At 46.0% G+C, this 17,549-nt stretch overlaps 1 protein-coding gene across 1 annotated transcript; it reads left to right on the forward strand.

Moving 5' to 3' along the window:
- The first annotated feature begins 3,191 nt into the window (after positions 1–3,191).
- LOC133795020 (uncharacterized) lies at positions 3,192–4,085 on the forward strand. Its single transcript, XM_062232475.1, has one exon. It carries the CDS (start codon positions 3,192–3,194, stop codon positions 4,083–4,085), a length of 894 nt encoding a protein of 297 aa, XP_062088459.1.
- Positions 4,086–17,549: the final 13,464 nt, after the last annotated feature.

The following is a 17,549-nucleotide window of genomic DNA, read 5'->3' on the forward strand; positions in this document are numbered from 1 at the left end:
TAAATTATTTATAATTTTTTTTTTCTAATTATATATAAATATGTTGTCTTAAAATAATTAGTGAGATATAGAAGGAAATTTAATTAGAGACAGCAGATTTTTATTCTGATTTGAGTCTATAGTTATCTTTCCAGATGGTTCCAAATGTCCGTAGTCGGTTGGGAAGCGTGTCTCACCAAATGGACGTACGTAATCATTATTATAATGTATCGTTCAATTTTTTATTTATTTATTTTATGAAAAATGTATCCTTCAAGTTTTACTGGAAAGTATTGCACGTTTATATTACAAGATAATCAATGGTATACAACTTTTATTTTTTTATATTTGTACGTGAGTTCTGGCAGTAGATTAAAGGAGAGTATGTGAAATAATTGAGTTTGAGGGGGACCATTTCACATCCTTGTTGTAGGGGCAAATATTAGACCTGAAAAATTCGTAAAACTCGTCCGAACCTCAACTCAAAAATTTAATTTTTTCAAAATTTGTTGGATTTGGGTGAAATCTGGTTTGAACCCGACATAATTTGAGTCAGGTTCGGTTTTTGAAACTAAGGATACATAGGTTCAGGTTACACCCGAATTTAAACATAATTTTTAAAAAATATTAGACTTTAGAGATTAATCTATTTTTTAAAATTTTTTACCAATGTCCAATTTGTAAAAAATCAACACTACCAAACTAACAACAAAATTAAAAAAAAATGTGAAAAATTAAAAAAGTAAAAAAATATAATATTTTTGAATTTTTTTTACCAGAGACAATTTTCGGCCTAAAACCCATTTTTGGACCAATCCCACCCGAAACTCAACCCCACCCGACCAAACCCGACACTCGAAATCTGAAATCACCCAAAAAACTGAAAACTTCGGAGTGGGTTCGATATCCTATTTTCTCACCCGAAACCTGCAAAATTCGAACCCAATACACCTAAAAACTCGATATGTGTATACCCCTACTTGCTACCAATGTATATTTATATATTAGATGAGGCTAAGTGTGTACAAAAAATAAAGCTCCGATTCAAAAGGGAATAATTGAATCATTTTAGTAATAAATGGAGGAACCTTTCAAAAATAAAAAAAGAAAGAAAAATAAATGGAGGAGTAATTTATAACAAAAAAAAAATCTAACAGTCAAATAAGACAATGGTGGTAGATAGATAGGGAAATAAATTTACTGTCCCAATTATTCTCTGTCCCTCTGAGATAAATGCTACTTCCTCACTTAACAGAACTTGTGCACCTAACAGATTATTAGAGTGTGATTAGTTCGCGATTGGAAAACTGTATTTTTTAAAAGTGGATTCTGAAATGAAAATCTGAATTTAATGACTAAAAACATGTTTTTGAAAATGTGATTGGTTCAATGTCAGTGAACTGTTTTTGAGTTTTAAAAAATTAAATCTGTGATTGGTATTAAATTTGAAAATATAACAGAAACTAAAATATGTGGGATTTTGGAAAATAATTTTACAAAACTGAGAAAACAAGTTTTTCTCGTTTTCTAAATTATAACACAAAATTAAAATTCTGATTAGGATACAGTTTTCAAAAACACCATACCAATCATATATTTTAGTGGATCCCCTCATTCTGAGTTTTTGAAAACATAAAATCAAATCTAAATCCAATACCTATCACTCCCTTATATATTTGATCGTTTTCTTCAATTACATATTCTAATAAAAAATATTATATACTCAACCCAATAATTATTTATTTTAAAAAATATTGCATAAAAACCTTAACAGTAATATTAAGAATTACGCCTTTTATTTCAGATTTTTTTTAGAATTTGTTATCTTTACAATTTTTTTAATATATTTTTTTCTTAAGGAAATATTCTCCAGTTAACTAAATAATATTTTAATATATTTTTTGATTTAGAAAATTTATTCGGTAAAACTTTCAGCCACGAAAGTTTTTTCTCGCTCTTTTTTCTCTCGGTGATTCTCATCGGCGCCATGGCAAAGGGATCAAAGATTGGGGGGAAGGGCAAATCGAAGAGCAAGAGCAAGAGAACAGGACTGTCATCTGCTGATAGGGTCATCAAAACTCGATCTATGGATGCCATTTTAAGGATTCAAGAATTGGAGGTGTCAGAGGATGAACAAGGAGCAGGTGAGAAACGAGTGCGTGATGAAACCACTCCAATGCCTCGACAGGAAATCTGTACGAATGTATAAGATTGGCTTTCGGTCTCCAAGCAAGCAATGCAAGATGTAGATATGGGTAAGACTGTTTCATCTTCGATTTTACAGTCTAACTCTTCTGATGTCAATTATGTTGGGTCCAAAAAGAAGAGTGTTGCAGGAAAAGGATATGTTATGAATTAGGAGAGGATTTCAGGAGTCAAAATAGATGTTGAGGATATAGCTGAGGAGGTGAATTTTTGGCAATCTTCAATCGTCTGCTATGTGCTTGGTGCTAATCCACCAATTCGAATCCTGGAGGGTTTCGTGAGAAGATTATGGAAATATCAAGTAGACAAAGTAGGGATTCTTTCATCAGGTATTTTCATAATTCGATTTCTGTCCATGGAAGTGAGAGATAGAATATTGGATGGAGACTATTTGTTTTTTGGGAAAAAACCTCTGATAATGAAGCCTTGGAATCCTGTTGATGATTTCTCTAAAGATGACATAGATGCAGTTCTGACTTGGGTCCAATTGAGAGGACTGGATATCAAATATTGGGGTGATAGATCGCTTTTCAAGATAGTGGGTCAGATTGGGAAGCCGATTCAAGTTGACTCCATTACTAAAAACAGGGACCGATTAGCATACCCCAGAATTCTTATTGAGGTGACCATGACACAAGACTTTCCTTCTCACATAAGTTTTTTGAATGAATATGATCAGGAAGTAGACATTTTCGTGGAATATGAATGGAAGCCCACAATTTGTACGAATTGCTCTGGCTTAGGACATGAAGCTCACGTATGTAGGAAGAGTAAGCCAGTCAAACAGGAATGGGTTCCTAAACAGAGGGTTTCATCGCCAACTTCAAGTAAAGTCAATGTGGATGCAGAAGGTTTCCAGTCAGTTGTAAAAGGAGTTAAGATACAGGAACCTACAGCCATTCAAACGAGTGTGAATAATCAATTTCGCTTGCTGGAATAGGATTCTGGGATAGAGCTGCTACAGAGGATCAATACAGGAAGAGAGGGGGGAGGTCCCTCTACACTCAATGGATAGAATCCTTTCCTGGAATGTACGAGGGATTAACAGTCAACATAAACATAGGGAGATTAAGCATTTAATTCTTTCAAAGAATGTTGGTTTGGTTAGTCTTCTCGAAACAAAAGTGAAAAATAAAAATATGGGTTCTATGTACACAAGTTTGTTCTCGGGATGGTGCTTCACTAATAACAATCCTTTGATTGATAAGGGTAGAATAATAATTGCTTGGAACCCGAGAGTGTTCTCTCTAGATGTCAGGTTATGTAGTACTCAATTAATTCATTGTTTGGTACAATTTCCAAATCGGGCAAGAAGGTTTATGATTACTTTTGTGTATGGTTTCAACGATGAATTATCTAGGGATCAGCTATGGAATGATTTACAAGAATTGGCTGTAGATATAACCGATCCTTGGATGGTGATAGGAGATTTCAATGAGATTCTTTCACTGCATGAAAGAATAGGCAAAAAGGTTACTATTAAGATTTCAAGCAGATTTCTGGATTGCTTGACAGCTTGTCATTTGGAAGATTTGAAATTTTCAGGCTGCTTCTATACGTGGAATAACAAGCAGAGAGCAGAGGAGAAGATCTATTCAAAGATTGATAGGGCTTTAGTTAATCCACAATGGACATACTATTTTCCTAACTCAGAAGCTGTGTTCTTATCGGAAGGGATCTTCGATCATAGTCCAATTCTTGTTCATTTTACCTTGGAGATGCAATTGGAGAAGAAGCCATTTAGATACTTCCGGATGTGGAAAGAAGCAACTTGTTATGAAGACAAGGTTCAAACCAGTTGGAACATACCAGTTGCTGGTACTGCAATGTTCCAAGTGATATCTAAGCTGAAAAGACTGAAACAGGTGTTAGTGAGTATAAATAGAGAGGGTTTTTTTTGACATACAACAGACAGAATTTACGGCAAGTCTTTCATTGAAGGAGCTTCAGGAAAAATTGCAGAAGGACCCGCTCAATGACTGGTTGATTATCCAATAACAAATGGCTAGAGAAAAGTATCTTCATTATCATAAAGCTTACATGATGTTCTTAGCTAAATGATGGACCCAAAACGGGTATGTTTTAAATTTTTATTCTCGCAAGCGCACGAATCGTATATGGAATATAGTGTTCGTGTAAGCATGAGATCGAACCCAAAGGAGTTGACTAAAATCGAAAAAGAGAAACTGTTTTAAACCAAAATTAATAAATTCTAACCTAGTTCCAAAGATTGATGTGATTTTTGTATAATAAAAATAAAATATAAGATACTAATAAAGAAATTAAAGACAATATATATAACATAAATTAATAATAGAAATGAAGATGGTAAAATAAGATTATTAAGGATTAGAATCCACAAAATAGAAGTTCTGTTAACCGAGATTTTCGGCAACTATATTAATGAATACTATTTGCTAGTGATTATAATGAAAATGGGAAATCGACACGAGGTTTTTACATGGTTGGGGCGTTAACTAGCCTTAGTCCACGAGTCCATATATTAGAGCAAGAAGAAGCTTTTACAATGGAGTTTTCTGGCTATATCTGGACAGAGTCTCTGCCCTTTTTTCTCTCCCTTTTTAAATGTTGTCCTCAGCTCATATTTATAAGCTGAGGGGGTCATCGGGTCTGGGCCGCATCCGACCCAGGCCCATCAAAGGAAAGTGTAGAGGGGCCCTTTCTAGTGAAGGCCCAATACAAAAAGATATACAATGCACATAATACAAACCAGCTAAGGCCCAATTAGTTGACCTGAGACACCAGCCTTCGCCCGAAAAAACGGCGCTTGGGCTCTGATCACTTCGAGTCACGAGGCTGATTCAAGAGACAAGACTGGTCAGGGTACTTGGCTGCACAGTCCTGACACATCAGTGGACAATCCCAATGCTGCCTTTTCTGCAGGCGAAAAGTGGGGGGACAATGCCCACGCGAACTGAGGCGGTCTCAGGATCCTGGGCGCCCGGCCCTTCAACTGGGGAGGAGGCGATCCAGGTCCGTTTACCTTTGGCCTGCTACATTTACCTCGGGCCAGGATCATTCCAGGCTCCGGGACGGGGACGCGTAAGCCGCGACGCCCCGGGCACCCCGGACATCCTCAGGACATTCCAAGCTGAAGATGAACCCGGAGGGACATCCCGGACCCTTCCAAACGGGCCCAATCTGGAGTTCCTGGGCCAGGCTCGAATGCCGAGTCGGTCCACTGACCGCGGGCCAGTGCGAAGGCCCAAAGCCCTTCCAGGAAATGGGGATAACATTTACCCCCCAAGCCTTCACCCGGGCCATCCGGGAGTAGGGTTGCACCACCCTCGCGACGCTCGCCAAGTCGTCTCCCCAGTTCCTGTCCAGGCTAGGAAGCTTGGCCGAACGGCCGTGGCAGTGGCAGGTGGCTTCGCCTGGGTCGTTTGCCGTGATCCGGGGACGTTTACTTTTGGCCCGCTTTGGGAAAAAGTGACCTACGTGTTGCCATGTGATTGTTGCAAGGGCCTCGAAGGGTCGCCTAGGCCTCCCAAAGGCCGCTAGGCCTAGACTAGGGCATCAGCGCACGTCACGAGGCGTCACATCCGCACAGGGGGAGTCATCATTAATGTCCCTGGAACGAGGTGGATCGTAGGATGGGGCGTCCTTTGGCATCCGCTACTCCTGGACCGTCGGATTAGAGGTGCTGAGGATCCAGACCAAAAAGGGCTCATAAATGTCCTCTGCGCGATCCTCGGTCATCGGATGATGAGGCATCTGACCGTTGGATCGGGGGCTAGGATTTGGGGGCTGATATAAAGACTCTGAGAACAAACGTTCTGCACTTTTCCATTTTCGAACCAGCTTGAGAAAAAGAAAAACCAGAACGCTCGCTAGAGCTTTGTATGTCCGACCTCGCCGATGAAATACTCCGCCGTTTGCTAGTTCTGCGCCACCGCCTGTTTCCCAGGGCCTCAACCTTCATTCTGCGACCTGACGGTGCTTCTCGGATTTGCCCCACCAACGAACTGCTGCACCGGCTGCGCCACTTCAAGAACGAGGTCCTGCCGTCCTTACGATCGGACAACCGCCAGCCTCAACCGTCGACACCACACAGTAAGCATTTCTTTTAATTCTATTGCCAACTTTGTGAATTTAGGCTCTCTAGACGCATGTACTTAGGCTCTGTGCTTTAGAATTTGCGAGGAAAGCTGTCTGGTTCGGGTTGCACCATTCTCGGATGCTTCCCGGACGAGGGGTAGACCATAGTAGCCTTTTCTCCCGATCAAGGTCCCGGGGCTTTTTGGGGTCCCGGGCCTGGTCCGACGGGACTCCAAGCAGTCCTTAGGAGACTCCCTGTACCTTGACCGACTTCTTTGGGTTTAGGTACTGACTGCTTGGTTTTTCTTTCTCTGTTCCCAGATCGTCAATCATGGCCACGGGTGTTACACTCCATTCCGAAGAAGAGGTCAATAGGGCCCCCGTGGTCGCTCCCAGATCCAAGACGCCCACAGGCAACAGGTGGGAAATGGATGAGACGCCCAACTTGTTCCGGAACTACCGGATGATGCTGCTCCTGGAGACGAGGCTGGGCATCGAATCGACTCCGGGCCTCTTCCACAATCGCATGGCTAGGCTAGAGGAACGGGCGCATACGTCCGTGGATGGATTCGGGGCTTGGAGCGCCGGACACATTAGCGCGGGAGCTATGCTCCCGCTTCATGCCTACTTCGTGCGGTTCCTGACATACGTGGGGATCGCACCCTTCCAACTGCTGCCGCAAGCGTACCGTCTGCTTGCTGGGTGGAAGGTGTTTTGTGTCGCGAAAGAGATCGCGGAGCCCACTCCGGCGGAAGTCTTATACTTCTACAAGTTGGTGCCGCAAGTCAGTGTTAAAAACAAGAGCTTGGACGGCTTTTACAGGCTTCAGCCACGGAGTGCCTATCCTGCCCCTACCAGCACCTGGAAGCACCCTCCGGATGTCAGGCATTACTGGTTCATGACATCCGGGTTCCTTATTGACGAGAACCCCACGCTGCTGCTAGACTTCCAGCGAGTGGGTAAGTATTCTCCCGGACCCCCTCTTTTATTCATCTTTTGCTTCCATCTCTTATCGTATCTTCCGGGTCGCAGGTCCTTTCATTCAAACCCCCCTTACCAAGTTTCTCCTGGAAAGGAGGAGGTTCTATGCCAAGCTGACCGCGGAGGAGCTGGACGTTGGGGGCTATGTCACTGATAAAAACCTCCGGCTGGTAGGGTTGCTGGCGGCCACTCAGACCATCGTCGTCCCGAGTTTCCGGGGCATCCCGTGCGAGAAGGATAACGAGGTCCGGGAGCAGTTGGCCCTCGACCACATCGCCGAGGTGGTGAGAGCGGCGCGGGCCACGGTGACCCAGCATAAGAAGAATCAGCTTCCGACGGAAGAGGCCAACTCGGAAGAGCTGGAGGAGCTTTTCGAAGACGCCCTACCAAACGTCGGGACTCCCGGGGCTAGTGTATCGGGGCGAGGTAACTCCCCTTTAATCTTAACTTATGCTCCTCAAGTCGGGGACTTAGCTAGGGATAGGCTAGAGCCGTCGGACCCCGCGTTTGGGGCTGATGGGGAGATGAGGCCTTCATCTCCCGTCCCTGTGGGATCAGGGACGCTAATGTTCTTGTCCGGGTTCCTCCAGTATGGGGGGTTTCTAACCCCAGATGACGTAGGAGACCGGATACACTCATTCGCTTTAAGGGAATTGAGTCTCGCCCGGGGCTTAGATGAGGGTTCGTCCCGGGCTATTCTTTTTTTACTGCTGTGTTTTCCCGTCTGGCTTATCATACTAACCTCATTTTCCTGTATTTTTGCAGAGGATTCCGACATGTCTGATCCGTCCAGCGAGATGAGGAGGCTCATCAAGGAAAGGTCGACCTTGAAGTTGGCCAGGAGGTCAAATGTCACGGCCGGCACGGAGCTCCCCCCCACCAGTGAAAAATCTGGGACAGCGCCCGGCCCAGGCGAGGCACTGGCCGTGGTTCCATTCCGGGCCGTGGAACCGACCGTAGACGGCCCCTCGGACCAGCCTCCGGTAATTGATTTGGAAACGGGCGAAGCCGCAAGCCGGAGCTCAGGGAAGAGAGGCCCGGGAGATGATGCCCGGGAGGGCAAACTCGGGAAGAGGCCTCGGACGACGTTGTCAGAGACAGCCGAGGAGTCACATGGGGAGAGCAGGCTAACCGCGAAGGAGATCCCTGCTCCGCCTGCTCTTCCCCTCCGCCCAACCCTTCTCGAGGAGGGGGAGTCCGCTCTGCGGGACGAGCAGTCCCGGCTGGTCAACCGGACCTGGGAGACCGGCCGAAGCTGGAGAGACGATGCTTACAAGGCCCTGATGATCCGTCGTCAGCTCGAGTTTTCAGATCGTCCTGCTGAGTTCAGCGCTCCTCAGCCGATCGTGGATCGGCTAGCTGCCGAGATGGGCTTCCGCCCCAAGCTGGGCCAGGACATTGCCCCCATGGTTGTTGACCTGCTTGATCAGGTCGGGAGCACTATGTCCAATCTCCAGCTGAAGAGGTACGCCACGATAGCCAATCCGGACGTGCTGTTTATCTCTCAGGCTCTCCGCCACCAGGCTACCGCGGTAATTTTCGTCTCATGTTCCTTGGTCACTTGTTGGCGGTGATTTCTTTTTCTAACTTTTGTTTGCTCCAGGTTGACTTGCTATCTCAAAGGAGTGCCGACTTGGTGGCCGAGCTTGCCCTTAAGATGGAGACGGCCAAGCTGGAAATAGAGGCGGCCGTGAACCAAAGGGAGGCCGTCAAGGAGACTCTGAGCAGGGAGACAGCCCACCTCCAAGAAGAGTTGGCCCGCGCGAAGGCGGAGCGCGAGGAAATTAGCCGCGCCAAGACCGGGTTGGAAGAGGAGTTGTCCCGGACAACAAAATTTGCTGACGAAAGGGCGACTCTCTTGGAGACGGCCGCGGCACAGTCCATCCTGGACAAGGAGGAGATCCGGATCCTAAAAGCCCGAGTCCTTGAGCTGGGCGACTCCCTTCTTCAGGAGAAGGCGGCGCACGAAATCGCCCGTCAGGAGAAGGAGGAGGCCGACAACTTAGTGGATGTCACCTTTGACGAGGCCATTTATATGGCCTGGTGCAAGGACAAGAACATGAACCTCCTCGTCTTCCCTGATCCCGACGCGAAGCGTGCCGAGTATGAGGCCAAGGAGAGGGAAGATGCGGATCTCCGGGCGGACGCGCTGTAGGCCCTTGTCCCGGCCTCGTTCTTTAGTTAACGTTCTTAGCTTGTAATTAAATTTTAAGACACTGCCTTTTCCTTTGGTTTTTAAGAGATCTTTCCTTTCACCGTTCAGTAAGAAGTTGTCGCGACTAACTGATTGCAGGGGGTTTTGTCCTGGTTCCAACGGCCAGGACTGGACCCAACGATTATTCTCGGCACTGCTCGGTGCCCTTGGGACTTTGTTTAACCCGGAGAGCGTTTTTCCTTAAATTTTAGGTCCTGGCTTTGCCCTAGGGTCGATCGAATGCTTTTGTACTCCGAAGATCGACCTGTCCAGGTCGGACGTAGTTCGTCCGGGGTGGGATCGGCCTTGAGCTCGGTCGTTTTAATTGTGTACCCCCGGCCGTCGTTCGTCCGGGGTGGGACCGGCCTTGGGCTCGGTACACTTATTCATACCCCCGGACGTCGTTCGTCCGGGGTGGGACTGGCCTTGGGCTCGGTTCCCTTTTTCATACCCCCGGACGTCGTTCGTCCGGGGTGGGACCGGCCTTGGGCTCGGTCCTCTTATTCATACCCCCGGACGTCGTTCGTCCGGGGTGGGACCGGCCTTGGGCCCGGTTCCCTTTTTCATACCCCCGGACGTCGTTCGTCCGGGGTGGGACCGGCCTTGGGCTCGATCCTCTTATTCATACCCCCGGACGTCGTTCGTCCGGGGTGGGACCGGCCTTGGGCTCGATTCCCTTTTTCATACCCCCGGACGTCGTTCGTCCGGGGTGGGACCGGCCTTGGGCTCGGTTCCCTTTTTCATACCCCCGGACGTCGTTCGTCCGGGGTGGGACCGGTCTTGGGCTTGGTTCCCTTTTTCATACCCCCGGACGTCGTTCGTCCGGGGTGGGACCGGCCTTGGGCTCGGTTCCCTTTTTCATACCCCCGGACGTCGTTCGTCCGGGGTGGGACCGGCCTTGGGCTCGGTTCCCTTTTTCATACCCCCGGACGTCGTTCGTCCGGGGTGGGACCGGCCTTGGGCTCTGTCCTCTTATTCATACCCCCAGACTTCGTTCGTCCGGGGTGGGACCGGCCTTGGGCTCGGTTCCCTTTTTTATACCCCGGACGTCGTTCGTCCGGGGTGGGACCGGCCTTGGGCTCGGTCCTCTTATTTTTACTCCCGGACATCGTTCGTCCGGGGTGGGACCGGCCTTAGGCTCGGTTCCCTTTCTCATACCCCCGGACGTCGTTCGTCCGGGGTGGGACCAGCCTTGGGCTCAGTTCCCTTTTTCATACCCCCGGACGTCGTTCGTCCGGGGTGGGACCGGCCTTGGGCTCGGTTCCCTTTTTGTTATATTTGCGCCTGGGATGACACCCCCCGCAAGTGAGCGGAGATTGGTCTGGGGTCACTTGAAAAAGAAATTCGAAAAGGATTCGCCCTGAGGCACACATTTCATGGAAATAACAGCCCTCTATGACGTTTTGCACACGTCATTTTCATTGTTAAAAAAGGGAATTAGCCCTGAGGCGTACATGTTACAGCGTAAACATTAAACTGGGACGAGCCCTCGGGCTACTGGTAGTATTTGCGGAGATGCTCCACATTCTAGGCTCGCGGAACCTCGGAACCATCGAGCCGCTTCAAGCGGTACGTTCCGGGGCAAACCTCGTGCTGGATCTCATACGACCCTTCCCAATTAGGGCCCAGAACCCCTACTCCCGGATCCTGAGTGGCGGGGAAGACCCTCCGCAGGACTAGATCGCCGGTTTCGAACTTGCGGTTCTTGACTTTGGAGTTGAAATGCCGCGCGATCTTGCCCTGGTACATCTTCAACTGCACTTGCGATTCCTCCCGGATCTCCTCGATAAGATCCAGCGATTCCTGAAGCAAGGTGTGGTTCTGGGCAGGATCGTACGTGTTGCGTCGATGGGACGGGACGGTCGTTTCAATTGGGATGATGGCTTCGCATCCATAAACCATTGAGTAGGGGGTGTGCCCGGTTGATGTCCTTTCGGTCGTCCGGTAGGCCCACAATACGCGTGGGAGTTCCTCGGGCCATTTTCTCTTACAGGCCTGGAGCTTTTTCTTCAGCGTCCCTTTTAGGATTTTGTTCACGGCTTCGGCCTGCCCGTTCGCTTGCGGTCTGGCGACTGCCGAGAAACTCTTCACTATATAGTGTCTTTCGCAAAATTCCGTGAAGTGGAAACTGTCAAATTGCTTCCCGTTGTCGGACACGATTTTGTGGGGGAGGCCATATCGACACACTATGTTGTTGACGACGAAATCTAGGGCCTTCTTGGACGTGATCGTGTTCATGGGCTCCGCCTCGACCCATTTCGTGAAATAGTCTACCGCCACAATGGCATATTTTACCCCTCCCTTTCCGGTCGGGAGGGATCCCACAAGGTCGATCCCCCATACTGCAAATGGCCAGGGACTGTTCATCAAGGTTATCTCTGTCGGGGGGTCCCAAGGGATATTCGCGTACCTCTGGCACTGCTCGCACTTACGCACGTAGTCTATGCAGTCTTTCTTCATGGTGGGCCAGAAGTATCCTTGGCGCAGAATCTTCTTGGACAAACTGGGCCCGGCCGTGTGATCTCCGCAAAAGCCTTCGTGGACCTCATACATAATGGCTCCCATTTCGGTCCCGGACACGCACCTGAGGTAAGGCATAGGCAGTCCCCGACGATAGAGTTTCCCGTCCATCATGACGTACCGGTGGGCTTGGTATAGGAGTTTCCTGGCCGCGACTCGATCGTTCGGAACTTCCCCGGTGGACAGGTATCGGATCAGCGGCCCCATCCAGGAAGTGGTGTGGTCGACCGTATTGACGGTGGGAGCCCTGATGCTTGGGACGGGGAGATGGTTGACGGGAACCTGTCCGGCCAATTCGGCCTCTGCGTCGGTTGCCAGCTTCGCTAGCGTGTAACGTCCCTAAGGTAGGGTACGTCTGCCACATACTCGTAATTCTAGGGTTTACGAGTATGTAAGGCACTTGACCAAAAGAATTAAATAAAATGATACGAAGAAATACAGAAAAATTTAAACTTTTATATAAACTTATTAGAAGAAATTATTACACGTATGAATACTTTAAATTTAAGGCAGCCATATGAAAACTCTAAACCATTATTGCATTGCTACTGAGTCCGTGCTCCACAAGTTGCTCAACAGCTAAAGCCACACCTGGAAAAATGTTGGAAAATAACATAATGAGCTAACGCTCAGTAAGCAAATCTCATGCATACACATACACATGAATGTCGTGAGCTTGTAGTGCACATACACTAATATGCTGACTTATATACTTATGCATTTCATTTATTGCTCGTGCACTTTCAAACTTTACTTTTATGCTCTTTCTTTTAGTTTCACGTTTTTATGGGCCCAATATCACTTGTGCACACTGTTTGATTCAGCCAATGCCTGCAGGGCTTGTTACACATATCATATAGAATCCCATGGGTTCTCCTCCGGCTAGCCATCATCTCAGCTAGGCTCATCATAACACTCATTTCATCGTTGCCATAGCTGCCATACTTATTACACATATGGAGGAGAAAGACGGAAACATGGCAAACATATCTGAATGGTCAACTCTGACCTAGCCCACACTAGTGGGCAGCCACTATAAGTCTTATAGACTTCCGTCTTCTTTACTGAACTTACTTGATTGCTTCATCGAAACAGTGGCACCCTTTTTAACATCTTATTATCACTTTGCTTAAGCCTTGTGTCATTAAAATGTTTAACTTTACATAAAACTTTTCAAGGCATTTCATAACTTTTTTCATATTCATATGCATGGTCTTATATCACATAATAATGTATCACATAACTGTACATGCCATGCATACATGCTGATGCTGAAATGCCAATGTTCATGTTCATGATTCATGTTGATGGTATTCAATCAAGGCATTGTATCACATCTCATATAACTCGAAACATCTTTAGTCATAATACATGAAGCTTTGGGTTGGTGGCGTTGTTATACCTTAACGTAGAGCTATGGCTCAGGTCTAAGGTTTCCAGCCTAAAAACTTAAACGCTTCATATATCATAACATATAACAAATCATGAACATAGAGTAATCCACATATCCATCAACATAAGAACACATACTTGCACATAATTCATATCATTCTTAACCAAGTAAGACGTCTTTCACATATCACAGAATTCATCAATTACATATCACACAACACCCTTATGGTGTTCATATAACCATTCTTCACATACTTATCATATGCATCATCATCATACCATACTTAACTCATCAGATGTACACAATCAATGTAGTCATGCATCTTACACTTAAGCACAAAAGGTGAGATTTACTTACCTTAGGTCCTTAGCTTATTTTAAAATTCCTCACCAAGAGTCAATCAATCAAATCCATACAAATCCTATTCAAGGCACATCATTTATTAAATTCTATCAAAATCATAAATATACACTATTGATAGTGTATATTAATAATACCAGAAACTATATAAATGATAATAATAAATTATTATCAACGTAATGCAAATAACTCTTCATATAAAACCATGCTTTAAACCTTGCTCATAAGATAATATACCCTTATGATAATAATAATAATAATCCCAACAAAAATAATAATTATCGTCTATAATTAAACTTATTTCGATATTAATAACAAAATACTTCAATAGCAATACGTATATGGATGTATATATTCAAATAGTCATTTTATAAAAGAAATCATATTTGTAACATAAAGTTGTAATAATCAATATAATGATAATAATATAAATATAAATATTTATATTATTATTAATTAGTCATAATATCAATTCCAGTGATATAATAAATATACTTTCTCCAAACTTCACTGGTCTTACAAATATCAATAACTGTAGGAAACTAATATTTGATATTATTTTAATATTCAAATATTAATATACAATAATAATGGTTAGATAATAGGTTTACTATAAATCATACTTTTCATATATATATATATATATATGAATCTGTATTCTTGATTTACTTAACAAAATAATAACAATAATAATTAAAATTACTTAATCATAATAATTTCCATATGAATATAAAATCAATTAAATATATATTTTTATACTTGATTTAATATCTAATATTTTCTAGAAAATTAGACAGCACAACGGCTATAAAGTGGACAATTCCAAAATCAAAACCTGTATCAAAAATATATATAATCCCAGACAGCCAGTAAATTACAGAAAATATTCCATATATCAATAATATATAATTATATACCATAAATACACATAATAACAATTACTCTAATCAATCACAATTAAATCACAATATATAGGTTAAAGAAATTATACCAAAATGATCGGGTTCCACAATAAGTCAAACGATGATTTTCTGAGACTCAAAACGTACTTCGGAACCTCGAACACTAAGTTTCGACCGTCGGTCTACGGTGGATCGCGGTGGCTCGTGGTGGGCCCACCACCCAACTATGGTAGATGTAAGAACAAGTTATTGGGTTTTGAAGCCCACAACACGAGGAGCACGATGGTGGTGACGGATCGGCAAACGGATGCCCGAGGTGGCCGAATCGCAACTTTGAAGTCGCGGGGTGGCCGAACTTAAATCGAGTGGTTGAGGCGTTTAATCGGCGAGTGAGCTCTAGATTCCCGCGTGGGTCGATAGTTCGGAGGCCTCTGAATCCAACGGTCCGGCGCGTGGCTAAAAATGGTGGCCGGAAAGTACTCCTGCGTCGTCGGCAACAGTAACACGCAGAGAGAGAGAGAGAGAGAGAGAGAGAGAGAGAGAGAGAGAGAGGGGCTCGGGTAAAATGAAAGGCTGAAGCCTTTTATTTTATTTTATTTTATTTATTTATTTATTTATTTTTAAAAATTACACTTGGACCCAAAATACTAAAATTCTTTTCAAATAAGCCCTTTAGCCAAACTTTCTTAATTTTATAAAAATCCCCAATTAAAATTATATGACATTTGGGTCCAATACTTGACTACTCAAGTTTCTCTTTCTTTAATCTCATTAAAAACATAAAATCATATTTTAAACACTATTTTTCCATTACTATTTCTTAAATTTGTAAAGTTGTACATTTTATGTATTAAAACTTTGATTTATAATAAATAAATGTATTATGAAAATGTTGGATATTACATAGCGTATCCGCGAACACGTTCTTCTCCCGGGGAATCTGGCGGATGGTATGCGTCGCGAACGTTTGGAGCATCTCCCTCACTTGAGATACGTATGCCGCCATCCATTTTCCCTTGGTTTGATATTCCCCCGAAATCTGTCTGACTACCAGCTGAGAATCACTGTAAATTTCGAGGTTCGCGGCCCCTACTTCTCGGGCCAGTCGTAGGCCGGCTAGGACAGCTTCGTGCTCCGCCTCATTGTTCGAGGCCTTGAACTGGAAATGGAGGGCATTTTGTAGCTGGTGCCCCTGTGGTGACACCAAGATGATCCCGGCGCCGGCCCCATTCTCGTTCGAGGCTCCGTCCACGAAGATTTTCTAAACGGGCGCCGCGGAAGATGCGGGGATACTCTCTTCCGGGGGGATCCCGGAACATTCGACGATAAAATCGGCCAGGGCCTGTCCCTTTATGGACACCCGGGGCACGTAGGATATATCAAATTGGCTCAACTCCATTGCCCATTTCAGGAGTCTTCCCGACGACTCAGGTTTCTGCAACACCTGCCGCAGGGGATGGTTGGTTAAGACTTTTATGGCGTGAGCCTGGAAATAGGGTCGAAGTTTCCGGGATGCCATCAATAGGTAGAAAGTCAGCTTTTCGATCAGCGGGTACCTAGATTCGGCATCTAGTAACTGCTTGCTCACGTAGTATACCGGGAGTTGTGTCCTTTCCTCTTCTCGTACCAGCGCGGCGCTGATGGCATGCTCGGTCACGACCAGGTATAGGTACAAAGATTCTCCTTCGACTGGCTTCGCCAGGATGGGGGCCTTGGCCAAGTGTTCTTTCAGCTTCTGGAAAGCTTCTTCGCACTCGGGTGACCACTCGAACCGCTGGCTTCCCCGAAGGATGTTGAAAAAGGGAACGCACTTGTCCGTGGCCTTGGAAACGAAACGGCTCAGGGCGGCCACTCGCCCCGTCAGGCTTTGAACGTCCTTGTGCTTCCGGGGAGAGGCCATGTCGATCAGTGCCTTGATCTTCTCTGGGTTGGCTTCGATTCCTCAGAAGCTCACAATGAAGCCCAGGAATTTCCCGGAAGCTACGCCGAAAGTGCACTTTTTAGGGTTCAGCTTCATCCCGTACTTCCGGATAACCGCGAAAGCCTCCGCCAAATCCTCTGAATGGTCCCCCGACGTCTTGGACTTGACCAGCATATCGTCAATGTACACTTCCATGTTTCACCCCAGCTGGGCCCGAAACATTCGATTGAAGAGCCTCTGGTAAGTTGCTCCGGCATTTTTGAGTCCGAAAGGCATGACTATGTAGCAATAGATGCCCTTGTCGGTTTGGAAACAGGTGTGCTCCTGATCTGCCACGTGCATGGAGATCTGGTTGTAGCCCGAGTAGGCGTCCATGAAACTTAAGATCTCGTAACCGGACGTGGCGTCCATCATTTGGTCTATTCGGGGGAGCGGGAAACAGTCCTTCGGGCACGCTTTGTTGAGGTCCGTGAAGTCGATGCAAGTTCTCCAGGTCCCGTTGGGCTTCGGCACCAAGACCGGGTTGGCCAGCCATACGGGGTATATCGCTTCGCGGATGAAATTGATGGAAGAAAACTTCTCCACCTCCAGCTTGAGGGCCTCGGCCCTTTCCATCCCCAAAGGTCTGCGTTTCTGGCGGACCGGGGTCGCGTTTGGGTCAATACTTAACGCGTGGCAGATGATATTGCGTCGATCCCGGTCATATCGGAATGGGACCACGCCAGAAGATCCTGGTTTTCCTGGACTCGGGCGATAATGGCGGCCCGGACATCCGCCGGTAGGCTCTTTCCCACTTGGATGACCCTGGTCGGGTCGGTTTCGCTGATGCGTACCTCTTCTACTTCATCCACTGGCTCCAGGACACGCTCGTCTCCTATTCGCGGGTCTAGATCGCCCTCATCCTGGACCACTCACTCGACCGGGCGGAGGGCAGGCTTGACGGGCTCCTCCCGGACCATACAAACGGGACGGGCAGAGACGTGGTAACACTTCCGAGCGCTTTTTTGGTCTCCGCGGACAGTCCCTATTCCTCCG

Source organism: Humulus lupulus, chromosome 8 (assembly GCF_963169125.1).
Source record: "Humulus lupulus chromosome 8, drHumLupu1.1, whole genome shotgun sequence".
NCBI classification, from domain to species: domain Eukaryota; kingdom Viridiplantae; phylum Streptophyta; class Magnoliopsida; order Rosales; family Cannabaceae; genus Humulus; species Humulus lupulus.